This window comes from Pyricularia grisea (assembly GCF_004355905.1).
Source record: "Pyricularia grisea strain NI907 chromosome Unknown Pyricularia_grisea_NI907_Scaffold_2, whole genome shotgun sequence".
Taxonomy (NCBI): Eukaryota; Fungi; Ascomycota; class Sordariomycetes; order Magnaporthales; family Pyriculariaceae; genus Pyricularia; species Pyricularia grisea.
Genome location: NW_022156717.1, coordinates 8,419,522 through 8,447,186, shown reverse-complemented (window position 1 = coordinate 8,447,186; position 27,665 = coordinate 8,419,522). Strand labels below are relative to the sequence as shown.

Below are 27,665 nucleotides of genomic sequence, written 5' to 3'. Positions count from 1 at the left end.
GCAGGTCGTACTCTACAACAAAATGTGTTAAAACAATTAATAAAAGTGAATTTTGCAGTATTAATAAAAACAACGAACCTCAGCGAAAACAGTGGGAAATAAAGCCAAAGTTGACAAGATGATACCGATGGAGAACTGCATTTTGAGAGAACTAAATGAGGTTTGTTATAATTGATGACGAGAATAAAATGAGGTTTGTTAGAATTGAAGACGAGAATGAAATGTATTTGACGAGGAATGGAAATACTACCAGCCTTTTATTTATAAAAGAATAGCAAAAAGGACGTGTATACCTACATACTAGGTTTCAGCAAGTGAAACAAAATCATCGACAGTTTTGGTTTCTAAGTAATAATAATCGCGAAAGTAAAAATTGAAACCAAATTTGGTTTATTTTTAGCCTTATCAGTTATAACAAATGGTTTCATAGCAAAGTATCACTTTTGTTTGGCCACCCAAAAATACACGAGATAGCTACTCTTGGCGGATTCACAGGCAAGAGTCTAAGGTATTTCGATTCATTTTCGCCCAGATTAGCTAATGCGTAATTCCATGTTGTTCTGCCGGACGATGAGTGCGCATTAGCTCCAAACTTTTGCATCTAGAAGATGACACAAATTGACGACTGTCACCAATAGGTTTGCGTAAAAGGTTGCTCAATGTGAACCAATTCTCCCAAAATATACAGTCTCAGTGGAAGCAACTATTCGACAAATACAAACTCAAAATGCACATGCTCCCAGTCGCGTCTTCTTTGTATCTCTACCCTGCCACCATCGCCTCCCTTGGCTGGCTTCGCACTCACCTCAAAAATCCTCGCCGGTCTCATTTTGACTTTGTCTTGTCTCAACCCCACGATGTCAAACCCCAGAACCAGCGCAGAAACAAAACCCAAAATCTCGTCGTTTGCAAAATTACGCCCAGGACAGAGGTACGGCCCACCCCCAAAGGGCATATACCCTAGCCCCCCTTTTGTCGATTTTATCTTGTGTTTGGACTGCGCTGTGAACCGATGCGGATTGAAGTCTTCCACGCCGCCACTGTCCCTGCCGTGCTTGGACGACTCGGGTTCTTCTGCTGTTGCCGTTGACCAGAACGACGGTGCCCGATGTGTGATTCCGGCCGGCATAATGACCTGCACGCCCTTCTTGAGCAGATATGGCCTCCCGTCGGGGCTCCGGTCCGCGGGAATCTCAATATTTGCGTGTGTCGATCGCCAGCCTATCCACTGGCTCGACAGCCTCAGCGCCTCGCGGACGCAGTTTGCCAGGAGTGGGCAGCTGGATTCCAGATCGGCAGTCTTGATGCGAACACGCTTTTTGCTTTCGACTGCATCCTGCTCCAACACCTCAACCACCCCTTCCAACTCTACCCTCAACTCCTCCAACAGCCCCGGCCGGAGGTAGACGTTGGCCACGGTCCAAAACAGCGACGGGATGGTGTTGCTGGTCGCGCCGTGCATGGCCGTGATCTCGTGCGGGCCAAACTCGGCCGCGCTCAGCCCAGCCTCCCTGAGCATGCCAGCCCGCCTCTGCACCATTTCCGCCGCGCCGTGCACCTCGTCCCCCGCCGCGTAGTAGCCCACCAGCGCCGCGTGCACCCTGTCCCTGGCCCGACAGCCTGCCGGCGCCAGCGCCCGTGCCACAGCAGAGGTTGGCGACAGCAGCAGCCTGCCGAGGCTGCCTTCAAACGTCCACTGGTCTCGTATCAGGCTCATCTCGTCGCCGTCGGCGCGGGTGCGGTACGGGTTGCGCGCGCCGAACAGGGCCTCTGCGGTTGCCATGCTCATCGTGTCACGCAGCCAGGTGTACAGGCTTTCGGCAGTGGTGGTTGTGTGGGGTAGGTTGTTGAGCTGGGATGCGAGATAGGCAAACGCGCGCTTCTCCATGCTGCGCATCGTGGCGCCGCCTAGCATGCTGCTCGCCTCGTGCATGTACCGTCCTGAGAATTCTGGTCGGTTGAGCACGGCCATGACGCGCGGATCGACGCCGAAGCCGGCGGGGACGGCGGCCGGCGGGTACTCGTCGTACTTGACGGCGCGGGATCGGATGATGGTGTGTTGAAGGTTTGGATGGAATATTGCGTAACATTTTATGGGTCCGAGGAAGAACGTCACGACAGGTTTGGTAGGGTGCGCGGTCCAGATGCGGTGGGCGTAGGCCGTGTGGCTGGTTATTGCTCCGAGTAAGTGGCCGAGGTAGGGGATTCTGGGTTGGATCTCGGGGGGTTCGTGTGCGTCGAGGATTGGGTTGCGGGAGGCGAGGTGGTGGAGGAGGAGGGTTGTAGTGAGGATGAGTACAGCGGTGGTGAGTACGGTGATGTTGATTGCTGTGAGTTTGTGGGTTTGGTCTCGAATGATCGTGAACAAGCTAGGACTAAAACTCTCATCGGCGGTGGAGCCGGACATGATGATGGTTGTGACTGTGTTTGCTGACATTTTTTTTTGTTGGCATGTACATATGGTAAGGTCAAGTCCAATGGCGACCCGACTGTAGGGATGTTATTCGCAGCTACTTGAGAGTTGCGACTCTGTTTCTTTGGGCATGTGTAGACTTTGGGCGGGTCACTTTTTATCATTGCTATTCGCATGATCACTAATAGTCTCTACGGATGGGATGTCTTTTGTCATAAAATTGAGGCCACAGCGAGGTGTGTTTTCTCATCCCTTTTTTTTTTTTTTTTTTTTTTACTCTTGCAACAGTAATCGTCGCTGTCACCTCGAACCCCTGTCAATCTGTTGGTATTGTTGTCGGCTTGGTATCATCATCACACCTGCTCCGTGACAACCGTGTTGATTGGTTGTGTTCCTCCTGGTAACTACTAACCAACAACAACATTTGACATGCATTGCTCTCTCAAAATAGGAATGACCGCCGTCTTTCCCCGCATCAAGTAAAACAGCTTCTTTGGCAGGCATCTTCCTCCCTGTGTGTTCCTGTGAAATTGCATCCTCAACATGTGAATACTGTACGCGGTGATCTTAACCCTTCTCATATCCTACTCCCATTGTGACTATCAATTCTCTCCGGGCGTCTCAAAGCAAGCTATGCCTCGTTGCCAGGGTGCAAATCTTGGACATAGCTTTTGAGTCGAGAGAGGCCCATTCGACTGCAACTCCCGAATTTCCCTTGCCAACAATGTACTCATGGGTGTTGATATTGAGATGCATGGTGTCGCTTGATGTTGGGACCATCAAGGGTCGTTTTACGTAGTGGGCTACGCACTTTGTTTAATGTTTGTGATCAGCTCGAATGATTCTCCCTCATCTCACAGTACTTTTTAGACTCTGCAGATATATTGTCCGCCGTAATTTTTCTGTCAATAACCGGACTGTGTACAGTGGGAAGATCAAGCCACCCCTTACCTACCCTTTTCTCGGCGTTCTGAACACAGGGGCAGGTATTCCTCGGGCACAAGAAAATATGCTATGATACTATGATATACAGTTTGGTCCCCTCTTGATGAGTGCTGGGGTATCTATCAGTATGATACAAGTGATTCCAAGTGATTCCAAGTGGTTGAAGACAATTGGAACGAGACAATCCATTAGGTTGAGCAACGTCTCCATCTTGGAATCTTGGATAAAGTGATCTGCAATCCAAAGTTCACTCTCTCGTGTCGGAGTCAAGAGCCGGCGGCAGGTCCAGGGACTCGAATCGCAACGTTCGTCTCGATCTCAGTCCTGGCTGACCCTGTAACCTGGGCATGTAATAAACGATGACTCGAACTCAACTCGGCCAGCGTCAACCATGCGCACGTCGCCCAGGGCCTGGCCGACTCGTTCTGCCGCATCAACGACGCCATCGCTGACGTCAAGCCCGATCTGGAACTGTTTGGGACGGATGAGACGCGCAAAGCTCGTGGTCAAACTGTACGCCCCACGTGTTCCTGTTCCTGGGGGGGTTGGCGTCATGGAATAGGTTGGCGAGAGGCACCGGCAAGCAACTCCTGAATTTCTTTCAACGCCAACTTGATCGACAGGTCCGACACCGCGGTGGGCCTGATCGAGGGGTTGGAGGAGGAGGATCGCGCGGCTGTCGGCGGAAAGTAGTCGTGTCAAAGGGCATATCACCAGGATCAGCGTTGAGGCATCCAGGCGGACCATGTGTAGGGCTAAGGGGCATCGACAGGGGTCAGGCCGAGCTGGCCTACAGGCTTGAGAGACAGGAGAGGGAGATGAGGGAGCATGCGGTGGCGGGGAAGAAGGGGATTCCAAGGAGTTTGGCGCGCTGTGTCGTGAGCAGCTGATGTAGACGGGGCTTGGGTATTTTGTTGAGCAGAATGGATGGGGCAGGGTGGGAGACGGAGTTTAAGGGAGGTTTGTGGAGGAGCAGCAACTGTGGAATCACTACAGAGCGAAACTACCCCCCCGCCCATGACCATCTACACCCGCGACACTGTGGCTCTGCACACGGCGGCCTACGGGATCCATTTCGACGGCGCCTGCATCCTACTCCAAGTGATTTGTTCGGCTCCTCCACCACGGCGCAGGCGTCGACGATGACTGCGCTGAGCACCTGGACGGCAGGCATCACTGGAGCGCAGTCCTCTGTGGCTAGCCGGGGTGGCCATTCACCAAGGTGTGAGGCCTGCAAACTCTACCAGTCGGGTTCGCAGCCACGTTCATCGATCCCGCCAGCAAGAGCGGCATCCCCATGATGTCGTACTTTTTTGCGAGCACCGGCGTGGCGACGGCGGGTGCCGAACTCCCAAGGTTAAGTAAGGGCGAGTAGGCACTGGCGTACGCTCCCGTTGCCAGATGGTGGGGTATGCCGTGGTTGGACGGTCGGATGAGCGAGCCGTATCTGGGCAGCATTGGATGGGTTCCTGCCTGCCAGCAAAGTAAAGTTGCTATATAGCATCACTGGACGGTCGGAGTTTTTGCTTAGCTTGCTGCAGGCCGGTGGGACAGTCGAGGCGGAGAAGAAAAGAGGGGACGAGAAATGGCAATAAAAACATGATGTGTCACGACCAACAGTGAGACGATTCTGTATGGTGAGGAACAAATTTCGCAGCCGATTAATATGTACAACGAATTAGAATTAAATGTGTACACCAGGGCAACCCCTAAAATATCAGGATCCCCAGACTAAGCCAAGAATATCCGTATTCTATCACATTTTATGATTCATAAACTATAAAAGCAGAAAAAAAAGAAGCCAGGTTTTGTGCTCAACCAGTTAAAAAAAAACGAACAAAGGAAAGTCAGTTTGTGGTGTCTTGTCAAAGTGTATGTCACTTCTTCTTTAGCACTCTACATTTTGTCGTTGATTTTCCTCTTAAATACCCCACAAAAAAGGGCTTAAGAGTACTCAAGACAAATGTGCAAACAGATTGATTCCCCTGATTTGATTTTACAGGAAGAAGACGGCAAAGGCGGCGGCGACGGCCATGCCGAATCCGGCACCGACGACGTGGCTGGCACCGGCGGTGGAGACGGGCACCGAGGGCGAGGTGCCAGCGGGAGTCTGGCTGGTGGCCGACGACGGCGCAGCCGAGGGCTGGCTGGGGGTGACGGGGACAGTGCCGTTGCTGCCCGGGGTGTTGGACTGGGGGACGCTGGCCGAAGGGGCGGCGTTGTTGATGGGGTTGGGGACCGAGGGGGTGCCGGACGCGACGGGGGCGGGGTTGGCGCCAGAGCCGGTGCCGACGGGGACGGGGCTCACGATAGAGCTGGCGCCGGAGGGGAAGGTGCCGTTGCCGGCAGCGAAGGGAGGCTTAGAGACGACCGGGGCGACGGTGGTGGGCTTGGCGGGAACGGGGGTGACCGAGACGGCATAGGTCTCGGTGACAAGCGAGGTGGTCTGGTCCTCGGCAGGGCAGTTGACGGTGCCGCTCTTGCACTTGGTCAGGGTGCGGGTCTTGGTGGTGTAGCGGGTCGAGGTGGCGGTGATGGTGCCAGTGGAGGTGGTCAGACCAGCCGAGGGGGTCACCGAGGGAACGTTGCCGCCAGCAGGGCCGGTGGACTGGGCACCTCCAGCAGGACCAGAAGGCTGGGCGCCACCAGAAGGCTGAGAGCCGCCGGCGGTACCAGAGGGCACGGGGACGTTACCACCAGCAGGACCGGTGGACTGGGCACCGCCAGCAGGGCCAGAGGGGTGGACACCACCGGAAGGCTGAGAGCCACCAGCAGGGCCAGAAGGCTGGGCACCGCCGGCAGGGCTGGTAGGGACGGGAACGTTACCACCGGCGGGACCAGTGGGTTTAGAGCCGGCCTCGGTGACGGGGCAGACGGTGGTGTAGGCAGCGACGACCGAGGTCACGACGGTGGTGATCTGGTCCCTGACAGGGCAGTTGGTAACCGTGGGAGGGCAAGCGGTGACGGTGTGGATGGCGGTCGTGTAGACGGTCGAGGTGGTCATCTGCACCGAGGAGGTGGTGACGGCGACCGGGGGACGCGAGAGGCTCATGGTGGCGTTGGGGAAGCTGATGGTCGAGTTGGAGAAACCGGTGGTGGCAGGACCAGTGGCAACGGGGCCAGTGCCGGTAGCAGTGCTGCCAGTGGCCGAGGTGGCAGGAGAAACGGCCGTGGTGCTAGACTCCTCCTCATCGCAGGCCTCATCATCAGTGCCGGTAGGAAGAGCGCCCGAACTGGTCTTGGTGGTGACGGCGACCGGGGGACGAGAAACGCTGATGGTGGCGTTGGGGAAGCCGATGGTCGAGTTGAAGAAACCGGTAGTGGCCGGACCAGTGGCGACAGGGCCAGTGGCGGTAGCAGTGTTGCCAGTAGCCGAAGTGCTAGATTCTTCCTCATCACAGGCCTCATCATCAGTGCCGGTAGGGATAGCACCCGAGCGGGTCTTGGTCGAGTTAAAAAAGCCGGTGGTGGTCAAGTTAAAGAAACCAGTAGTAGCCGGGCCAGTGACGACGGGGCCAGTGGCGGTAGTAATGCTGCCAATGGCCGAGGTGGTGGACTCGTCCTCATCGCAGTTCTCGTCGTCGGTGGTGGTGGGCACAGCGCCCGAGCTGGTCTTGGTCGAGTTGAAAAAGCCGGTGGTGGTCGAGTTAAAGAAACCAGTAGTAGCCGGGCCAGTGACGACGGGACCAGTGGCGGTAATAGTGCTGCCAGTGGCCGAGGTGGCAGGAGAAACGGCCGTGGTGCCAGACTCCTCGTCATCGCAGTCCTCGTCCTCATCTCCGCCAGCAGCGGTGGTTGTGGCTGCGGCGCTGGCACTGGTGACGGTCGCAGAGACCGGGGGCAGGGTCACGGCAGCCGAGGTAGACGATGCGGTCTGAGTGGCAGAGTACATGACGCAAGAGCAAGCCGAGGAGATACGGGCAGCATCGGTTTGGCAGGCGTCACACCAGACGGCGGGCAGTCCTGAGGGGTTGGGGCCCAGGAGGTTCTTGCACAGGCTAACGGCAACTCCCGCACCGTACTTGGGGTTGATGACGTCGAGGTAGCAGGCGTCGGCGGTGCAGGTGCCGTTGGTCTTGGGGTGGGCGGCCACAAGGGCGGCAGTGCCCGCGAGGACAATGGCGGAACGCATCTTGTGTATTTGCTTCCGTCGGGGTCTTCTTAAGGAACGACTTTTGGTGTAATAAATATTATATTCCAACAAGCAGTTCCAGTCTGAATGGGAACAAGCTGTCTACAGACCGTACCGAAAGAGTGAGGTATGGACTGTGAAGCAAGCCGAGAAGCGAATGTAGAGACTGAACTGTACTAAGCCGTGTCGGTGGAGAGGAAAAAAGAAGACCTGGACGGGCCGGGACATTGTGGAAGAAAGAGGGTGTGGACGGCCTTATACTCCATCTCCATCTGCACCTAAGGGCGAATGCGACCTTTGCGGCGCCCGGGAACTGCAAACCTTGATCCGCCGTTGATATCATCAAGATATCTGCCCCATCTCATATCCCACCCTGGCCCACCTCTCCGAGTGGGGAAGAAGGTGTTTGTTTGTTCCTGGTAAAGTGGTCCGAGAGTGCGTGCGCACCCAATCTGTTTGGCTGCTTGCTTTTTTTTGCTTTGCCTCTTTGGTCGGCCAGAGAGCCTGGTTATGAAAAGTGGTGCCGAAATCTCCCTCTGAATGATACGAGGGACCTTGCAAAGGGGGAGCTTGGGGCGCTTCAAGTTAGTACCAAGGTACAAATTACACAGGCAATAATTGCCACTGAGGAACACGACAAACTAGGTACCTACCTGTAGACAGACTACCAGGTAGAGGTACCTACCTAGCCATGATCATACGTACTGTAATCCTCAATGGCCTGATGGGATCTCGCTCCATTTGCGTTGTGAAGTGGCTTTTGTGCCAAGCTTTAACGGTCAACGTTTGTAGTCCTTTGCTATTTTCTGTTGCGATTTAACTGAGATGCTTGGCTTTCTTTTTTTTTTTTTTTTTTTTTTTTTTTTTTTTTTTTTTTTTTTTTTCCTTCTCTTCATTGTCGCTGCAGCTTTCCTTGCTTCGCCTTTCTGCAGCATGCAGGGAGTTTCTTTTTTCTTCTTGCTCCTATCCAATCCGCACTCGGTTATTCTTCCGTGTCTCCACTTGAGCGGTTTTGCAAGCTTTACCCGTACGGGTACCTGGCATGGCTCCTCAAGTGCCCCTTGCAGGGTCGGAGGTGGTTCAAGAATCCTTCGATTTTATTCGCCTCTGACTCGTCGGCTCAGCGGGATTTCCAAGAACCCGCTGCCCACTTATCCATTGCAGAAAACAAATCACAGCACGTACCTGCAGGACAAAAGAGTCTAGGCTGTCGAGGCTGTTTGTTCATGGCAGCTTGCACAAGAACCATCGAGATGGTATCAGAGGGCTGGTCTAGTTCTTGGAACCTAAAGTCGGTAAGAGGCGACAATACATCCCATACGTGGTCGACAGATCCGAGTATAATCCTGTTGTAATTGATTTAGTTTCATATGGATGATGCCATCCCCATCTCGCGTCCATTCGCCTAGTCTGGTACCACCTAACAGCAGTATCAGTGTAGCTGGCATATTCAGCGTGTAACGTCCGAATTTACGACCGCTGACCAGGAACCGAGAGTATGATTCTACGGGTGCGACCCTGATCCAGGCCTGGCCTGCCTTTTCCCTTTGGCGGACGGTGGACACCATATGAATAAAGGTCTTGGCAGGGGAATCTCACTGCTAGCAGGCTCCAGTACCAATGAGTGTCATCCAAACTTTCCCATTCACTGTGTTTACCCCGGTATTTGGCACAAATACCAATAATACTTGGTACATTAAGCAGGCTTTGCTATGAAAGGGGAAAGAAACGAGCTTAGCTTTTTTTTTTTTTTTTTTTGCAAAAAAGAAAAAGAAAGTCAAGGTCAACCACCGCAATTGCAGTACCGGCAAATGGAATTTGAATTTGAGGTTTGTACTAGCATGACTTGTGTGAGTTTGTTCACGAGTTGTATTGGGCCCACGTGCACGGTGAACTCAATTTTATAGCGCGACAGCATTGAGTGTGCAATACGCACGCGGAGTATCTCGATGAAATTGGTATGTGATGCCGAAACAGTGTTGTGGTGCACGTGCTTAGATGACTTGTCGAAGGTTAAGTTAAATTGAAGAGAGAAAAAGAGAGAAAAAAAAAAACCTGCTGAGGTGATGAACTCTAAGTAATGCACCGCTGATACACAACTGACGAGTGCCGGGAGGAGACAAATCAGCGAAATTGAAGGGCATTGAAACTTGGTGATGCGGGTAAAAGGGACCTTAAAAAAAAAAAGCCTCAACCCGCAAAATGAAGTAAGAGAAAACAAACTACCGAGCTACTGTACCGTACCAAGCGTGCGATTTGCCCGGCTTGTCGACCCAGAACTCGTGGCTCCTGGAGGGTCCAATCTCACGCCCACTTGCCCGCCCGGATTTTCGTCCCAAGCTCCCAGGTCTGGCCCTGGAAGAAGCGGGGATACTCCGACAACGCACCAGGCCCCAACGAATTGCCTAATTAGACGAAATGTTGCTGGGAAGAGCGACATTTCGTGTGGCTCCCTTGGTAAAAGGCGTGGGAATCTAATAGTGGTGCAAGTAAAAACCTAAGTTAATAAGGATGTACGGAGTATGAGTTTATTAGTAAACAGAGAAGATTTGGAATGGGGGGCGAGAAAAGATTAAATTTTTAACTTTTTTTTTGGGTGTTGGGTTTGGGATTGAGGTGCTTGCTTGTTCATTGTTTGCCTCAGGCGGTACACAACAGCAGCAGGAGCTTTCCAATGCTCCCTGACCGTCTGTGCGGTCTTTTACGAAGTACCTAAGTTTTGCCGGAGACAGCCTATCCGTGCCTTCCGAGAGTGATCAAATCACGTGATAGATGATCAACAGTCGTAGTCGTCCTTCAGATAACAGCTGAAAGCCAAGGTGGGGCAGGGCAGGGGAGTGTGGCGGTGTTCAGCTCAGCCTAATCTCCCCACGATGCTAAAGGTAATCTAGGTACCTAATCGACGTCAGTTAGAGATCTTCGTTCTTTGTTGCAAGCAACTACATACAGCATCTCTGGTCTTGCATGGCTTCAGTAATATATCCCACACTAAATATATTCCAACACTTCCGTACCTACTTTGCCTTACCTTGCTGATCATGCAGTGAAAATCAATCCATCGCCCCGAAACTCATTGTCTGTCGTTCGTCCATCCAATTGATAACCCGGGGGCAGTTCCCTCAAGTTCTTTCAGTCGCAACGCCCTGACCGCACCACAGATGAGTGAGGTTTCTTAATATATAAATCTACCATTATTCATGCATGCTCCCCGATAAGTTGCTTGCCGGGGAACAGCTAGCCGTGTGTTTTTGTCTGATCTGTTGTACCTTATTTCTTATTTGAGTAGCCAGCTTGCTTGCTTCTACTACCGGGTATTCCGTTTGTGCATATGTACATGGGTCTACTTTTACCGTTATGTCGAGGTGCTAAGCCCTTCAAGGTTTTCGTCTGATGTCCAAGACAGTGGAATACAAGGCAAACCTGCCTCGGGAAACGGGCTGTCCCGTTGTTGCAACTACAGACGATGCAGGAACGGCACAGGCTTAGTTCATCGCAATGCAGGTGTCGGCTCATTACATTGCTGATCGGGCTGGGCACCTCACCTGAAATGGTCCAGGCCCAGCTTGTCTGCAGGTACCAGTGTATCGTATCATTCACCGTGACACTGGACAAAATACTCCGATACATCACTCTCAACAAGCATCTAAGCACAACAAAGCCACGAGGACAGACTCTGCGTCTCAGTCAGTCAGTCTTCTCGCCCCAGCCCCGGCCTTTGTTGCTACTCACTCTCTTCAGATGCCAGCCATCCTGCAAGAGCGGTTAGGGCCGTTGATGCAGTCAGTTCGTGCCATCTGCAACCATTCCAGGTTGAGCTACTCATCTACCTACCTACCTTGGCCTTCGTCTGTTGTGTTAAGAGTTTGATATGTTGCATCAACATGCAAAGTGTAGGCTGACAAGGCGTTTGCTGAAGGATGATGGATCAGTAACGGACCGGCATACTGCTTTTACTTTCAGCTCGTGCTGAGAGCCACCATCAAACGCTTCCATTGTCATTTTGACCCTACCTTCATCATGTATAAAACACTATCTCGTCGCCATCTCAGTCTCACTTATTTTCCTCTCTCCATCATCCAACACAGCCAACGAAGGCAACCTCCCCTGACCTGATCAACCAAAGTACCTGAGAACACTCGTTTCTTCTCACATCCTTTGGTCATCGGTTACTTCGTCTTTCAAGATGCATCCAACTGCCGGATCTCTCCCCGGCGCCCTGGCGGCACTGTTGCTGGCTCTACCTGCCACCATCAGTGCCCATGTGGCAGCCACCGCTCCCGGTCCTTCGGCTGGTGCCAGCGTGCCTATGCCCGCTGCCGTCCCCGCTGCCTCGGCCACTACCAAGATCCCCCTTGCTTCTGGTACTCCTGGCGCCGCCTCTCCCGAGGCCCAATTCCCCAACGGCCAGATCCCGAACGCTCAGATGCCAGGTCAATTCCCTACTGGCCAGTTCCCCAACGCTCAGTTCCCGAACGGACAGACACCCAATGGCCAGTTCCCCAATGGTCAGGCCCCCAACAACCAGAACCAGGGCCAGGGCCAGCAGCAACAGCCTCCCGTCAACGTCAACTGCGCCCAAGGTGTTCACATCATCGTGGCTCGCGGTGGTGAGGAGCGCCCCGGCATGGGGATGATCGGCAAGGTCGCCGACAACGTCATGGCCCAGATCCCCGGCTCCAGCATCGAGGCCGTCGACTACCCAGCCTCGCTCTCCGAGTACTCCAGGTCGCAGGGTGTCGGCGTCCAGGTCATGTCGCAAATGGTGGCCAACTACGTGGCGGCCTGCCCCAGCAGCCGCATCGTGCTCCTCGGCTACAGCCAGGGCGCCCACGTCGCGGCCGACCTGGTCTGCGGCGCCTCAGAGGCCCAGTTCGCCACCCAGGGCATGCCCGCCCTCCCCACGGACCTGACGCGTAACATCGCCGCCGTCGTCATGATGGGAGATCCCTCCCGCTCCGCCGACGCCCCCTTCAACCAGGGCAACGCCACAAAGGGCGGCATGTTCCCGCGCAGGGACGCCAAGCAGACCTGCGGGCCCATGACTGAGCGCATGGTCAGCTTCTGCACCAGCGGTGACCTGTTCTGCGACAGTGGCGACGACCTCGGCGTCCACCTGAGCTATGCCGACAACAACCTCGACACGGCCACCAAGTTCATCGTTGAGCGCGCAAAGGTCTGGGCTACGAACGGAGGCGGCGGCGGCGGTGGCGGCGGCGGTGGTGGCTATCCCGGTTATCCCGGTGGTCCTGGCTATCCTGGCTATCCCGGCTACCCCGGCTACCCCGGCTACCCTGGCTACCCCGGTGGCCCCGGATTCCCTGGTGGTCCCGGCTTTCCTGGTTGCCCCGGCGGTCCCGGCTGCCCTGGTGGTCCTGGTTATCCCGGCGGTCCCGGCTATCCCGGTGGTCCTGGTTATCCTGGCGGTCCTGGATTCCCCGGTGGTCCCGGTTATCCTGGTGGCCCTGGCTACCCTGGATTCCCTGGCGGCCCCGGTTTCCCTGGCGGTCCCGGTTACCCCGGCTTCCCTGGTGGTCCCGGTTATCCTGGCGGTCCCGGATACCCTGGATTCCCGGGCGGCCCCGGTTATCCTGGTGGCCCCGGTTACCCTGGATTCCCCGGCGGTCCCGGTTATCCTGGTGGCCCTGGTTACCCCGGCTTCCCTGGTGGTCCCGGTTATCCTGGCGGTCCCGGCTACCCCGGATTCCCGGGAGGCCCCGGCTTCCCTGGTGGTCCCGGTTACCCCGGTTACCCCGGCTTCCCTGGCGGTCCCGGATTCCCTGGTGGTCCCGGCTACCCTGGATTCCCCGGCGGTTACCCTGGCTTCCCTGGCTACCCCCACGGTTACCCCTATGGCTACCCTTACGGCGGTGGTAACGGCGGTGGTGGTGGTGGTGGTGGTGGCGGCGGCGGCGGTGGCGGTGGTGGTGGTGGTGGTGGTGGTGGTGGTGGTGGCGGTGGCGGCGGCGGCGGTGGTGGTTATCCCGGATTCCCTGGCGGTTACCCTGGTTTCCCTGGTGGCTACCCTGGCTTCCCCGGTGGCTACCCTGGCTTCCCTGGTGGCTACCCTGGTTTCCCTGGCGGTTACCCTGGCTTCCCCGGTGGCTACCCTGGCTTCCCTGGTGGCTATCCCGGCTACCCCGGCTTCCCCTACGGCTATCCAGGCTACCCAGGCTACCCCTTCGGTGGCTACCGTCCTGGCTTCGGATTCGGTGGTTACCCCTTCGGCTATGGTGGCGGATTCGGCTACGGCGGTGGCTTCGGCTATGGTGGTGGCTTCGGTTTCGGTGGCTACCCATACGGCTACCCATATGGCTACCCATATGGCGGCTTCCGTCCTGGCTTTGGGTTCGGCGGCTACCCGTACGGCTATGGTGGCGGCTTCGGAGGTGGCTTCGGCGGCGGTGGTTATGGGCCCTGGCGCTGGGGCAACTCGGGCCGTCCCTAGATGGTTCTCGTTTCGTGAGGGGATCATCTCACCCTCCCTTGCGCCTCATCCTTCATCTTCACTTGTGAAGCATTTCCCCCGAGCACTCGGCTATTTGGCATAGACCCGGAGTTTCATTTGGCTTTTCTCATCCCTGACTCTGCAACCTTGTTCGACAAGCAGAGGGGGCACCCACCGGCATTGGCATCAGCATCATCATCAGCATCTGCATCGGCATCATATAGCATTAGCATCATCACCATTAGCATCAGCATCGATTGTGGGAGGTATTACCCCGCTCGCCTTTTCTCTTCTTTTTCTCTCATTGGCACTGCCCCTTGGCTTCCAGGCTAGGGACGACGCAAAAGGATATTTTGTCTACATTGACACATATATATTAATAAAAGCCTCTCTTTTCGTTGGACTTTGCTCAACCTTGTCGCTGTGTGAGATGTGATTAGCCAACCTTTTCAGTGTTGTATGTTTTTAACTCTCATGCAGCCTGCACTGGCAGCCTGCAATCCCACCTGCAATGGACCTGGTGAGATTCGTAATTTCATCCCAATTGGATCCTTTCCCTCAAGACTGCATCAAGACTCCAATGTGTGCATGTTCTTCTTGTGAAAAATTCCGGTTTTCTTGGATGTTAAAGTATGCTCAGAAGGCCTGGTGGAAGATAACACTTGGGGGGTTTGGTTGTATATTAGGGGCTGCTTCAAAGAGGGGTTACAAAACCATGATTCCGACAAACAACTATGGCATTGCAGGATAACCCCTCCCATACAAATAGTAGTACTGAGGCTCCTTTAATAATAGCAATCATAGTAGCTTAATTAGGGTATAATTGCTAAGAAGTGTTTTATTTACGTTTAAATATACTTTTTTTTGTATTTAGGTGGATTTTCTTGTCTTCTTTCTTTTCTGCTGCTACATTCCTTGGACTTTTGAAAACAGCCAAAACACCAGCAAGAGCCGGGCAGCTAATGCTACCCTGCAGTTAATGCTCGCTCCACTTCAAACCTTGGACCCCACATGTTGGCACAAGTGACAGGTTAGCAGCCCCACACCTGTACCTCGATGGCCGTTTGCAGCCAAGACCAGTGGGCCAGTACCATCTCATCTCCTCCTTCTCAAGCAGATCCCTTGGTCAGCAAACTTTAGCAGAAACATTTTACTTGCAGTTGCAAACCATCAACCGGATGGTAACCCTACCGTAAAGGGGAATCTGCCTGACAACGCTTCCTACATCTAATTGCGCCTTTCTCATACCCGGCTTTTGGGCAATCCGTTCTTCTATTCCATTTCCGATACATATAGACAAACTGGGGGCTAGGCGCCCTTATTAACAACAAAAGCAAAAGTTAGGGCCAAGCGCATCTTTTACGTCAACGTCAATCCCGTCAGCCACCAGTTTGTTGGCCCATCGGTCGGCCCGTCAGTGCACCTAACAGCGATGCTTCCGTGCTCTCGGCGACTCTGATTCCAGAACACACTCCACTCTACCTGATTTCTTTAACCGCCTTTGCCGCTGGCACTTGACCATGTCGAGCTTCGTCCCACAGGGTATGTTCTACAGTTTCCTGTACGGCTGAATACTGCATGGATTATCCATATGCCTACATCTTTGTCAACTTTTTACCCCGGTGGTTAGCCTAGTTCACACGCTGACCCTTTTTCTCCAACCAAAGATTTCTCCTGGACATCAATCCCAACCGAACTACTCGCCGCCGAGCTAGCACGCCGCGATGACGTCGACACAAAGCCCAAGTGTGGTAGTAAAGATAGAGGACACTATGACACTGCACTCCATGTTTTTGCCCTCGGCCTGATCTTGTTTCTGAGCACATGCGGTGAGTTGAACTTGGCTAGGATCTCCGCATTCGGCATCCCGCTCAATCGTCGCCTGACTAACACGACCTTGGATCCAGCTTGTGCATTTCCCCTTCTCACCAACCGATCCGGCGGCGGACGACGACAAACGAGAATAGTCTTCATTTGTCAACACTTTGGCACCGGAGTACTCATCGCGACCGCCTTTGTGCACCTACTACCGACAGCCTTCCTCTCCTTGACCGACCCTTGCCTGCCACATGTTTTTAGCAAGGGATATACGGCCATGGCTGGCCTCGTGGCCATGACGGCCGCCCTTGTAGTCGTCTCGGTCGAATCCTACCTCACAACCCGCGGCGGTCTGACACACAGTCACAGCCATCACCATGTATGGGACGAGGACGATGCGGAGGAAGGGGAGGACGGCAACAAAACGCACGGTATGAACAGGTCTAGCAGTAGCGGTGGCCTGGCCGCTCGCCGGGAAAGGCGTCCTTCGAATATCATGTTGGACGACATTGGCGCCTCGGAAGGTCTCATGGCCGGCGCCTCACCGCTCCCCGAATCTACACCAGTCGTGGCCTCTACGAACGACAGGAAACAATTGAACGGGAATGCACACCAACCACAAGAAAGAAGCTACCAACCTCGCGACTCTTCATCTTCGTCCCGGGAATCCCTGGATCTAGAACTGAATCTCGACGAACTCGAGCCAGTCCCCGAGAACGACGCCCAACCCTCAGCCCCGCCACCGCAACAACACGGACGCATGATGGGACAGACACCAGCGCCTCCGCCTGACGAACAAAAACGGCTCCTGCTGCAGTGCCTGCTCCTCGAAGCCGGCATCCTCTTTCACAGCGTCTTTATCGGCATGGCGCTGTCAGTGGCAACGGGACCAGCCTTTGTCGTGTTCCTGGTGGCGATATCATTCCACCAGTCGTTCGAGGGCCTGGCGCTCGGGTCGCGGATCGCGGCCATCCACTTCCCGCGGTCTTCCATCCGGCCGTGGCTGATGGTGCTGGCGTACGGCACGACGACGCCCATCGGGCAGGCCATCGGGCTGCTGGTGCACAACATGTACGACCCGCGCAGCCAGGCCGGCCTGCTGATGGTCGGTTTCATGAACGCCATCAGCGCGGGCCTCCTGCTCTTTGCCGGCCTCGTCCAGCTCCTGGCCGAGGACTTTTTGAGCGAGAAGAGCTACCGCGTCCTGCAGGGAAGGCGGCGAACCGAGGCTTTTCTGGCCGTGTTTGGGGGTGCGGGGTTGATGGCTGCGGTGGGAGCTTTTGCGTGAAAGAGACGAGGGTTTTTAGTTTTGGTGATTTGTTTTTTTTTAATCTTTTTTTTTATTTATCATTTGTTAATTGCCCTAAACTTGCGGTCTATTCTTCAATTCTTTTTCACATACAAAAGCGATGCGTTTGATCATTCGGACAATTGTCTCTTTTCTCCTGCTGGATATTGCATCACTCGGTGTTTTGGGGAAGCGACGGCATATTGTAGTGTGAGCATCGTCTGGGAACGGATTCAATTGATTTGAAAACTGGAACTGAACCAAAATGACGACAGCCTCGTATCTGTCAAAAGGAGCTATATTAATCATGATAGGTCCGGTTCGGTTAGAGCTTATGGTCATAAAATTGAATTGATGATCGAGCAAAGCTATTTCACTGAAAGGATGCTGACTGAGTGAGTAGTCGAGCTGATTGTGGCAAGGTCCCAGCTTCGTTGGTCCATCTAGTTTCATTGAATAGCGCCCAGAATCGGGTTCGTCCCGGGACACGGCACGATGCGACGTAGACTTCTTTTTCGTTTTGAGATGTGGCTTCATCCGAGGAAGGGTTTCTGGTCCCTGGCCGATGCGGATGCAGGGGTGCGGTTCGTTCCACAGTGGGGGCGGACTGTTAGGCGAGGTACGTGATACTCGCCGGCCCAAATATAGGTTGAGCAAGTCACTCCTTAGCAATTTCTGATACTACGTGGTAAAAGGGGTTCAGTCTCCACTGTTGTGCTTTGCGGGGAACCACCTCAAACCAGCCATTGAAGCTGCTAGTAGAGCTAAAGCTAATGTAATAAGGTCAGCTAGCGTTGTGGTTGTTATTAGCTTAGCTGGCTACAGCTGGAAGGTCAGTTGTTCAAGCTCAACCTGGCAGTGGTTTTTCGTCCGACACAACCCCATTCATCCTATCCGCCAGATCTGCGATCGACGTTCGCCATCACTACAACGTCCCTAGAAATTCGACATTGGAGACAACAAGCTGGCTGGTGGGAAAAAGAAGTAGGAACTTACCCAATTGATACCGATTGACCATCAATTGAGGTTCAATTGGCTCCCTGTGTCCCTTGGTCGAGGTTGTCAAAGCTAACCGAAGCTGGAAGAGGAAAGCTGCGACACGTGTCCTGTCGGTGACTTCAACCCCCTGCACCGGCTTTTGACCTGGGAAAGCAGCCTTGTCTGCAATCATTCTTAGGAGTCAAAAAATCGCAGGCCAGTTACCTGTTTCGTTGCTTTTTTATTTTATTTTTATTTTTATATAAATCATACATCTACACATTCCGGCCAACATCAATCACCATGGCCGACGCGGAGCAGAAACCTCCGCAAAATCAGGAGCCCGAGGGCTTCTCGGAGGAGGAAAAGGCCCTCTTTGAGAAGCTCAACATCGGTAAGGAGGGTGGCATGCCCATGCCTGACTTCATCAAGCCGTCTGAGGTGCGCAGCCGGACGGCGGGACTGGCCGCCAGCATCTTCAAGGCCTATCACTCGTTACAGCACATCGTGGGCGAGCATGAGGCGACCCTGGCCAGGCGCTGGGCCGGCATCAAGCAGAAGAAGAAGCGAAAGGAGTTGCTTTTGGCCGCCGCCAAGGCCATTGAAGTGGCCGGAGAGAGCTGGAAGGTGCCCGAAGGTCACCGTCCTGACATTGACATTTGGCGCGACGTGCGCGAGGGCGGCTCCGACGAGAAGCTGTTTGCCGCCAAGGATGCAGCCCGCCGTGCCGCTTTCCTCTGGCCCCACCTCAACCTTGAGGATCTGAGCCGTCCCGAGCCATTGGTGCTGATGCTGGCATCGCGTGCTCGCAATGCACCCGACGCCTTTGCCGCCGCCGATCTGGAGCGTGCCAGGTTCGCCATGGAGTCCCTCGCCCTGATGCCCCACTACCTCAACCGTTACACCATGATGTTTGACAAGCGCACCAAGCCGGAAGAGTATGGCGAGCTGGTCGCTTGGGAGGACCTGCCCGAGGATTCCGACAAGAAGTGGCTGTTTGAGCGTCGTGGCATCCACCCGGGAGAGGGTCTGTGGCTTCTCGAAGTGCAGGACGTCACCTACCGTTTCCTGCTCGAGGCTTGCAAGAAGATTCTGCACGACATCCCCGAGGACCAGCTGCTTGCCAATGGCGATGCCAAGACCCCCACCGCCCAGGCAGTCGAGCCCACGACGGCGGCCGAGTTCTCAGCCCTAATCACCAAGATCGCCGAAGAGCCGTACCGCAGCCCTGCCGGGCTCGACAGGACGCAGCTTCTGGAACCCGTTCAGGCTCGGCTTCAAGAGGCCAAGGACCACCTCCAGGCGTTGCGCGAGGACCCAGCTTACTTTGAGGCAGTGCTCAACGACTGGGCGACGCATCGGCGCGAGCAGCTGGTGGACGCAAATGGTAACCCACACCCGATCCTGGCCAAGAGCCCGCAGGTCTTTTGGGGGCGTGTCGTCAACCGCGTCGTCAACTCGGCCCTGCTCGATGTTGTCGAGTGGGGCGTCGTGCTCAGCAAGGTCAAGACGCTGTTGGCCCTCCTGGACGAGCACGAACCCACGCTTGACGAGGGCAAGGACCTACCCGCCGAGCTGGCATTTGCCTTTTATGCGCTTGACCACCACGTCGAGCAGCTCAAGGCCGGACCCTTTGCAAATATCACCATGGGTCTCGTCGCCAGCCCGCCCATGCGCCCTTACTTCCAGCTCGTCACCCCGGAGAGCGCAGAGGACAAGACGTTGTCGATTGCAGCTGTCGAGGAGGCGCCAGCAGAGGAGTCAACGCGGCTCCTGATCCGCCGTCTGGGAGTCGTCCAGGACGAGAAGCAACGACAGCTGGTTGGTCTGCCTGCTGCGCTCGACGAGCTCGAGTACCTCCTGACTTCTCAGCACCCGGAGGCCAAGGCCAAGATCACACCCTGGGTGGCGGCACAGCTGTCGTCGCTTTCGGTATACAGCAGGCTGCTGCGTCAGGTGGAGCTTTTCCAGCCATGGGCGGCGCGGTTCGGTGCCGACGTGCAGGACAAGGGGGTTCGCGAGGCCCTGGACGGTGACTTCCGCCGATCGGTGCAGGCTGCCAACGTGCCCAAGGTGACGGCGTACGAGGTCAACGAGAGGCTGATCGGCATGGCGATGCCGGGCAAGAACAAGTTCTCGTATCCGCTCGAGAACGTCATCGCGCCGGGCAATGCGGATCAAATTCGCCGTGCCGAGGTCAACCTGGACGGCTTCTGGGGCCGCGTCAAGGTGGAGCTGGAACGGTCGGGAGCCATGACGGGCGCGCTCAAGGACGTCTTTGCCAAGCCGCTGCGCAGGCTGGGTGGGCCGGCGGCCGAGGCGGCTGCGCTCTCGGGCAGGTCGGGCAAGGTTGGCAAGCAGGCCAACGGTGGCGTCGGTGCCAACGGAGAGGCCATGGAGGACTGGGAGATTTACGCCGCCGAGATGGCCGCCAAGGAGGCGGCGCAGACTCAGAAGAAGGCTGCTGCCGCCGCCGCTGCCACCAGCAACGGAACCTCCAAGAACGGCGCCACGCCCAAGAAGGTTAATACGGACAAGCGATCGCTCAAGGTGTTCAAGTCGCTGTTCCACGACCCGCTCGCCAACCCCGGTTCAAAGCCGGCCGAGGTTTCGTGGCCCGAGTTTGTGCACGCAATGCACACGGCAGGATTCTCAGTCGTCAAGCTGTACGGGTCTGCATGGCTCTTCATCCCGTCGGCCGAGGTCGGCGGCTCGCCACTCATGGTGCAGGAGCCTTACACTGCCTCGAGCAAGATGTCTCCGACGGCGGCTCGGATCGTCGGCAGGAGGCTGGCGTGGAACTATGGGTGGGACAGGGGGTCGTTTGAGCAGTAACGACGTACACGTGAGGGGCCGATTGGTCTCTGAAGGTTGTAGTTTTGGGTATGGGGTTGTTGATGCTGGTTGCTGACGTTGTTTTCTATTTTTGGATTCTTTTATTTGACTACTTTTTTTTGCTTTGCTTATCTTGTCCCTTTTTTTTTTCTCCTTCGTGTGGTGTCTTGTATACAAAGCAAGTCGGTTTTTTTTTTCTCCGGGAAAAAAGTAAAGGTTACAGTCCCCGCCTTTGGTAACAAAAAGAAAGATTGGTTTACGATATTCATTTGAGCATACCTACCTATTACTTGCTCGAGGTGATTGCTGCCCGTCGGCGTGATTGGATTGAGCTATTGCCATGACATGTTGCCCCCAAATATAGGCCGGGCTTGTTGCCACTCTGGTCGGAGTTGATCCACGTCGAACACCATCTGTCGTCTGGTCGTGTACTAATCGCCGAACCATTCTCGTCGACCCAAGGCGGCCAGTTCCGATAGTGTGCGAATCCTGCCATTTGATCGGCCGTATTTTATGGTGGCCTTGAATGGGGCCGGCAATATCGACCCCAATGCTGACAAGAGAACAGAATAAAAAAAATAAAAAAACGAAGATAAGAATATGTAAGAACGGGGGTCCGTCCCGATCAAGGACGTTAACCGGGATGGGGCGTTGCTGTACAGCCTCAAGCCTCAAGGCAGCAGGCGCTAGAGGCGCTTGTCCCCACCAGTCTTAATGGCGACTATTTTGCTTAATTTATCGAACTCTAGCTGTTACTCTCTCTGTTTCCTGATTGGCTCGTACACCGACATAACCCCCGGTCAATTAGGCTACGGGCTCAGCTTCACACCATCTTTTTGGGACACAGCTTTTGTGCGGCGCCGGGTATTCTGTTTTACGACGGGTAATCAAGTCTTTCAAGGCCAGGCCGGCATTTTTTTTTACTTCTAGGGTCAGCCTCCTGCCCGGTTTCACGGCATTTCTTCCTCTTGCAGTTTTGTTCGGTTCATCGCTGCATGTGATTTTTTCTTTATGGGGGGTCTTTTTCTTTTCCAACGTGAAATTCGTGGAGGGGCTTCTTTCGGCCGAGAAATTGGTTGTAGAATGGTGTCTTACGTTTTAATCTGCACCGCTGTTTCACATCAGCATTTGGAATAATAATTGATGGGCTTCGAAATGATCGCCATCGATTACGAATCACAAAAGAAGACATAAATGATCAAAGGGAAAGTAAATAAAAAGGAAATGACGAAAATGTTGGGTCGCTTTGATGCTTCTCTTGATGCTCCGTTATCTTTAATCAGTACAAATATGGAAAACAACGGCGATATTAATCTAGTTTCTGCCTAACAACCTTTGGGGGAATTTATCGCTCCAAACTTACAAAGATCGACAAAAAAAAAAAAAAACGAAATACATCAAAAGTAACAAAATAAAGAAAACCTACCATTCGGCTCAGGCCTTTCCTCAGAGAATCCAATGCTCCACTGAGAAGCGCGACGGCTAACGGACGACCCATAAAATCAATGGTTCGCGCCCCCCCTGTCGAAATTGCAAATCGCTATAGGTGACCGTGCCGCCTGCGCCTGTCCGCTCTGCGGCGGAGCCAAGGATCAACTTGGCGTAACCCACAACCCGCGCCCTGAAGGGAAGGGAAGGGAGGGGCCACAGCATCCAAATATGGGTGTGATAGTGGGTTGTGTTGGATGACATGTAAGCGTGTTTTTGGTGGGAACTGATCCAACTTTGGTGAATATGTGTGTAAGAGAGCAATTTGCAATCCTAGCAACTTGATTTACGATGAGAATTCTTTTTTTGTACGAGTGAGGCCATAGGTGAGGCGAGGCTAAACCTTTTTCTCATAAAGCCACAAGTCTACCCCCTTGAAGATTCCAGGAAGGAAACAAAAGAACAGTGATTGATCGAACGGCCCAGGCTTAGATGCTCACTTGTTTAGCAAAGGCTTGTTGACTTTGGTTCACTGACGCTATCTCGCCAATTCCGAGATAACCGTGTTAGTGGCTCCCGTGCCCCTTTGGTCTTGTTTGGGGTGTTTGATATTATATTATTCACCTCGTGCCAAAGGACCCTTGAACGCTTTTCTCCCATATATATCTTTAACCCCCTGCTCTCCAACAAGAAAAACAAAGAAATAGGAGAAATGTCCTCCACAGCTCAATCTTGGCCACTGGCATCACAATACTATGTCCCTGAGCAAAACCAACTTCTTCACAACATGGAGCAGTCACAAGCTCCTCTAGGCAACGGCTCCGGTCAAATGTACACCCTCAACTCGCAAACCGGCTCGGTACATGAACTTTACGGGCAACTCCCACCACACCCACACCTGCAGCCACAAGTCATCTCGTCGTCATCCTCTTCCTACGAAAAGCCCGTCCGGAACTCGATGGTCTCGCTCAGAGCAATCTGGCCGGCGTACAAGTGGCCGGTCGTGCAGCTTCTCAACTTCATCAATGCCATGCTGCTCGGCTACGATGTCAGCAACGTCGCCAACATCCAGGCCCCCATCGTGGCCGCCTTTGGTAAAGTCGAGCTGCTCACCTGGGTTGCCATTGGCTACACGGCCGTCAACTCCTGCGTAGTGCCGCTCTGCCGCAGGCTGTATATGTTTGGCGATGCGAGGTGGCATTTTTACATTTACGCTTTGATTTGGATGGTGGGTGCTGCCGTCGCGGGAGCCGCCACGAGTATGGATCTCGTCGTGGTTGGTAGGGCGATTATTGGAATTGGGGGTGCTGGCTTGTATCAGGGGTGAGTCCTTTTACCCTCTCTTCCCTTTTTGTTTTTTACAGCTATTTTTTTTTACAGCAGAGGATAGTACTTGCTAACCTTTACCCTGGCTTTCAGCATCATGTTCTACAACTACACTTTCTCCACACCCCTCGAAGCCCCCCGCGGCCAGGCGCTAATCGGTGTGGGTTTCGCCATCGGTCTGCTCCTCGGCCCCATCATCGGCGGCGCTTTTGCTGAGAATCATTCGGTAACCTGGCGTTGGGCCATGTACATCAACATCCCTGTCCTGGTGTTCCTCGTCATCGGCTGGATTTTCTTTCTACCCGCCCTGCATCTGGGCAAAATCACCGGCCGCCCTGCCCCTCGGCTCCGCGACGTCGACATCCTGGGCTGGCTGCTGCACAGCTCCTTCTTCATCATGCTGTGCTCCAGCCTCATCTTTTCGGGCACGCGGTGGGCATGGGGTTCGGACTCGTGCATCGCCGCGTGGGTCTTTACGGGCATCCTGGGCACCGTGTACGTGACGCAGCAGGCCTTTTGCATCTTCACCACGCCTGAAGATAGAATCTTCCCCGTCAGGGTGTTTCGTGAACGCACTTCGGGGCTGCTGGTGTTGTCGGTGGCGATGGCGGCGGCCGCATATGGCATCTCGCTTTACTACACGCCGTTGTTCTTTGCCTTTACGCAGGATGCAGGCCCGCTCCAGGCAGGATTGGACCTGCTGCCGTTCATCGGGACCTTCGTCGGCACCACCATTATCGCCAACGTTTTACTGCCGCGTTTAAAGCTGTACGCGGTGCTGTACGTATTGGGAGGTGGTATTATCGTCATCGGTTCGGCGCTGCAAAGCCGTGTAATGGTGGACGATCCAAAATCGCTCATGCTGGGAAAGCTGGCAATCGTCGGTGCCGGATTGGGCCTGGTGTTTCAAACCGGAGGGAGCGTGCTTAAAGCGGTGGCCGCGGGGGATGCGGTTAGGGAAAGCGAGTATATTACGGCGTTTGTGACGCTGCAGATGTCGGGTGTCGCGCTGTTTACTTCTGTGGGTGGCTGCATCTTCCAAAACCTCGGGGTGAAATACGTGCGCGAGGCGATCGAGGAATACACGCATGGGCTGGTGGTGCCGGACGATGAGACCGTGCGAAGGGCGCTGGCTGGGCTGGGGTCGGAGCTGCTAGGCGACCAGCAAGCGACTGCGGAGCTGCGGAGGAAGGTGGTCGAGGCTGTCACCAAGGTTATTGGCAACCTGTATTTTATTGTTGTCGGTGGCGGTGCGGTTATTCTGATCTGCGGGTGCTTGATGCGGTGGGAGAGGTTGGATTTCATGCCGGTTGATGAGACTAAGGAGGGTGAGGCGTGAAAAGGCATGTGGAAGTTATTATATTCTACGCTTCATTCAAGCGGTAATTTCTTTAAGTCTAAACATTTTGTATACATGATATACTCAGTGTATGTTTGCCATGATTCCGGGGCTATAATCGCCATATCTCGCAAAGCGCCCGGGAACCGTCGAGGCAGGCTGAATGCTACAAGAATGCCGAAACTCTCTTCTCACCGTCCCCTCATTCCTGTCAGGATCTAAAATATTTGTTTGCACTCGTCATATAGCCCATCTCTGTGCTACTAGTAAATCCTGATTACTATCACCCCTTGATGCTACGAAAGTATTCAACATCTCGCATCCCTCAATCACGTCGCGGCCTGTAACAGTCAAACTGATGCCGGGACCCGGAGGCCTGATGTCAGGATCGGCATGTTGCCGACGAGCCATTGGATCAAATCCTTTCAAAACCAAACCAACCAATCAGTTTGGTGACACAATTCGTATACGAACACAAAGCCAAGCTGACCGGCTCAAATAAGCTCGAATCGAGGGGGGCTTGGTATTTGGGGCGAAGCCATGCGGTAATATGGAAATGATGTCAGGTTTGGGTGAGAGTAGCCTTTGAGATTTCGGGTCAGCCATTCAAAGCCACGCCCCAAAATAAAAATGGTCGTCATTGCTGGCTTCTGCGCCGTTACAATCGACATAATCTAGCCCGAGGCGTTGCACCTGTTTGTCTACTGTGGTACAGGTGGCCATGCCAATTGAACTCAGGCTGTCATATCAAACTGAAATGATGTATAAAGTTAACCACGCTGGCTCAACCCTGAACACTGGGTTCTCTTTTGTTCCCTGTGTCCATCATCCAGTTGATCCAAGTCCCTACCCCTCATAGAAACACCCAAGAAGGACAAGGAAGAAAGACACAAACACTCAAAATGTACACCCTCTTTAAAGCCCTCCCCCGCATCTCCTCCCGCGACAGCCGCACCGGCTCAGGGAATTCCGGGTTTCAAGACGAGTACAACGAGACGCGCAATACGGTGCAAACAGGCGCCCGGGTCATCAGCATCGGCGCCATCGTCGGCATCGTCATCGGCGCCCTGGTCATGATCGGGCTGCTGGTATCCGTCTGCATCCTCGTGCACCGCCGCAACAAGCGCCGTGCCAACAACGCCGCCATCACCAACAAGGGTGTGTTTGGTCCCGGGGGCAGGCACAGCGACGCTTCGTCAAACATGCCGCCCGGGTATGGGTGGGGAGCCGGCGTTGACGGCCAGCAACAACAGCAGCAGCCGATGCAGGATGGTGGCGTCAGCGTTCCGCCGCCGGCTGCTGAGAATCATGGTCACCATGACCAAAACGGGAGGAAGGATTTCGCACCGGGCCATGCCGGTGCCGGTGCGACTGACTTTGTTTGAGGCGGGCTTGGGCGAGTGATGTTGGGTTCTGCATTCTTTTGTCTTGTTCTACTTCAGGGCGAATTTGCTTTCGGGATGGCGTCATGTTGGTACATATATCAAGCATTTTGCAACACAGGGGCTAGTTTGTGCTCTTACTTCTTATTCGCCGGAAGATCATTTGCCTTCATGATTTTTATGTTCCTCATCCTTTAACCTGATTACCCGCTTTGCTCGAGTGATCGATTAGGTGATTGAACCAAGTTTCTCCACAAGTGCTCACTTGCCGCTCCATTTCATCAGTGCACCAGCTAGAGATTTTCTGTAGGTGTGTGAGCAATTCCACCTTTGGCGTGGAATTTGATTAACTAACTAATCAAGGTAGCAAAGAGGCATATGCACACAGAAATACTGGGTAAGTGGCATACTCTTATCCCGGGCTACGCTTGCCACGTAGTTCTACAAATATTGATTTAAAAAACCTCATAGCTGTTATAAGAGATGTGGATCGTGGGACTGTCAGACCAGCCTGCTCTCGACGCTGGGAAACCAACCTACGTGTTCTTTTTTCTACACATAAACAGTCAATTTGAGCCCCGCACCATCCTCCTCACACTAGTTGGCCCTCGCCGAGTGCTACAACTCGTGCCGGTAATTATACCGTCATGCCGTCAACATGTGGTAGAAAGGTGCCCCAGATGCGTTCGGCTTAGCCTCGCCATCCAGAAGCAAACCAAATACCTTGGGTATGCGTGCAGCTTCCACTCAGGAGAACACTACAGTCGCAGTTACTCGAACACGCACGGTTCAGCTGGCAACACCAAATGGCAGCTGGCTTTCCAGGTAGTCAGACGCGCCGCTAGAGAAGATGTCGGAGGGATGATGCTGGAAATAACACGCTAGCCACCCCAAAACGAGAGTTCGGATGAAGTATTACACGATATAGATGAAGGAGATGTGGGCATCTCCCGGCGTCTCATTCAACTAAGAAACTGCGGCATCTGTGGCCGTGGATCGTGCGTAGATGAAATTCCGCCTGGCATCGGTAAGCTTTTGCCTCAATTCTAAGCTGAAATTGCAAAAAATGATCTCGGAAGCGCACAGGAATCTACGTTAGGGCGACGAAGGAGTGATAAAGATGAAGAATTTGAGATACGGTACAGGCTCCAAGCCTTTCCGCCATGACTTTCGCTCCTTATCGAGGCTTGGTGGCCGCCAGGCCGTCTCAGGTTACGAGTCGCCAACCAATGGAGCCGCTTTCCCAGTGGGCAAGTCCAATCTCGTCATCACGAACTGTGCAAGATTTGTGCGTCGAATCGAATAAGTGAATGGTGCTTCAATTGACTACAGCCCG

General features: G+C 54.1%; 8 protein-coding genes across 8 annotated transcripts; 5 read left to right on the top strand and 3 right to left on the bottom strand.

The window, feature by feature from the left end:
• Window positions 1-703: 703 nt before the first annotated feature.
• Window positions 704-2,407, bottom strand: PgNI_05100 (uncharacterized protein; the record flags this gene model as incomplete). Its single annotated transcript, XM_031125139.1, has 1 exon — window positions 704-2,407. One exon carries the CDS (start codon window positions 2,405-2,407, stop codon window positions 704-706), a length of 1,704 nt encoding a protein of 567 aa, XP_030984457.1.
• A 1,269-nt stretch (window positions 2,408-3,676) lies between these two features.
• Window positions 3,677-4,816, bottom strand: PgNI_05098 (uncharacterized protein; the record flags this gene model as incomplete). The annotated part of the gene is made up of 4 exons (XM_031125137.1): window positions 3,677-4,034; window positions 4,153-4,244; window positions 4,455-4,534; window positions 4,603-4,816. The coding sequence occupies 4 exons, from the start codon at window positions 4,814-4,816 to the stop codon at window positions 3,677-3,679; spliced, it is 744 nt and encodes a 247-aa protein (XP_030984775.1).
• On the top strand, window positions 4,501-4,733 carry PgNI_05099 (uncharacterized protein; the record flags this gene model as incomplete). Its single annotated transcript, XM_031125138.1, has 2 exons — window positions 4,501-4,582; window positions 4,606-4,733. The coding sequence occupies 2 exons, from the start codon at window positions 4,501-4,503 to the stop codon at window positions 4,731-4,733; spliced, it is 210 nt and encodes a 69-aa protein (XP_030984774.1).
• Window positions 4,817-5,354: 538 nt separating the features above from the next.
• On the bottom strand, window positions 5,355-7,490 carry PgNI_05097 (uncharacterized protein; the record flags this gene model as incomplete). The annotated part of the gene is made up of 1 exon (XM_031125136.1): window positions 5,355-7,490. One exon carries the CDS (start codon window positions 7,488-7,490, stop codon window positions 5,355-5,357), a length of 2,136 nt encoding a protein of 711 aa, XP_030984770.1.
• A 4,183-nt stretch (window positions 7,491-11,673) lies between these two features.
• PgNI_05096 (uncharacterized protein) lies at window positions 11,674-13,935 on the top strand (the record flags this gene model as incomplete). Its single annotated transcript, XM_031125135.1, has 1 exon — window positions 11,674-13,935. One exon carries the CDS (start codon window positions 11,674-11,676, stop codon window positions 13,933-13,935), a length of 2,262 nt encoding a protein of 753 aa, XP_030984771.1.
• A 1,174-nt stretch (window positions 13,936-15,109) lies between these two features.
• Window positions 15,110-17,484, top strand: PgNI_05095 (uncharacterized protein). Its single transcript, XM_031125134.1, has 3 exons — window positions 15,110-15,477; window positions 15,603-15,764; window positions 15,843-17,484. Exons 1-3 carry the CDS (start codon window positions 15,456-15,458, stop codon window positions 17,039-17,041), a joined length of 1,383 nt encoding a protein of 460 aa, XP_030984772.1. The 5' UTR covers window positions 15,110-15,455; the 3' UTR covers window positions 17,042-17,484.
• An 838-nt stretch (window positions 17,485-18,322) lies between these two features.
• PgNI_05094 (uncharacterized protein) lies at window positions 18,323-20,854 on the top strand (the record flags this gene model as incomplete). The annotated part of the gene is made up of 1 exon (XM_031125133.1): window positions 18,323-20,854. One exon carries the CDS (start codon window positions 18,323-18,325, stop codon window positions 20,852-20,854), a length of 2,532 nt encoding a protein of 843 aa, XP_030984773.1.
• A 4,995-nt stretch (window positions 20,855-25,849) lies between these two features.
• Window positions 25,850-26,332, top strand: PgNI_05093 (uncharacterized protein; the record flags this gene model as incomplete). The annotated part of the gene is made up of 1 exon (XM_031125132.1): window positions 25,850-26,332. The coding sequence occupies one exon, from the start codon at window positions 25,850-25,852 to the stop codon at window positions 26,330-26,332; it is 483 nt and encodes a 160-aa protein (XP_030984766.1).
• Between the last annotated feature and the right edge of the window lie 1,333 nt (window positions 26,333-27,665).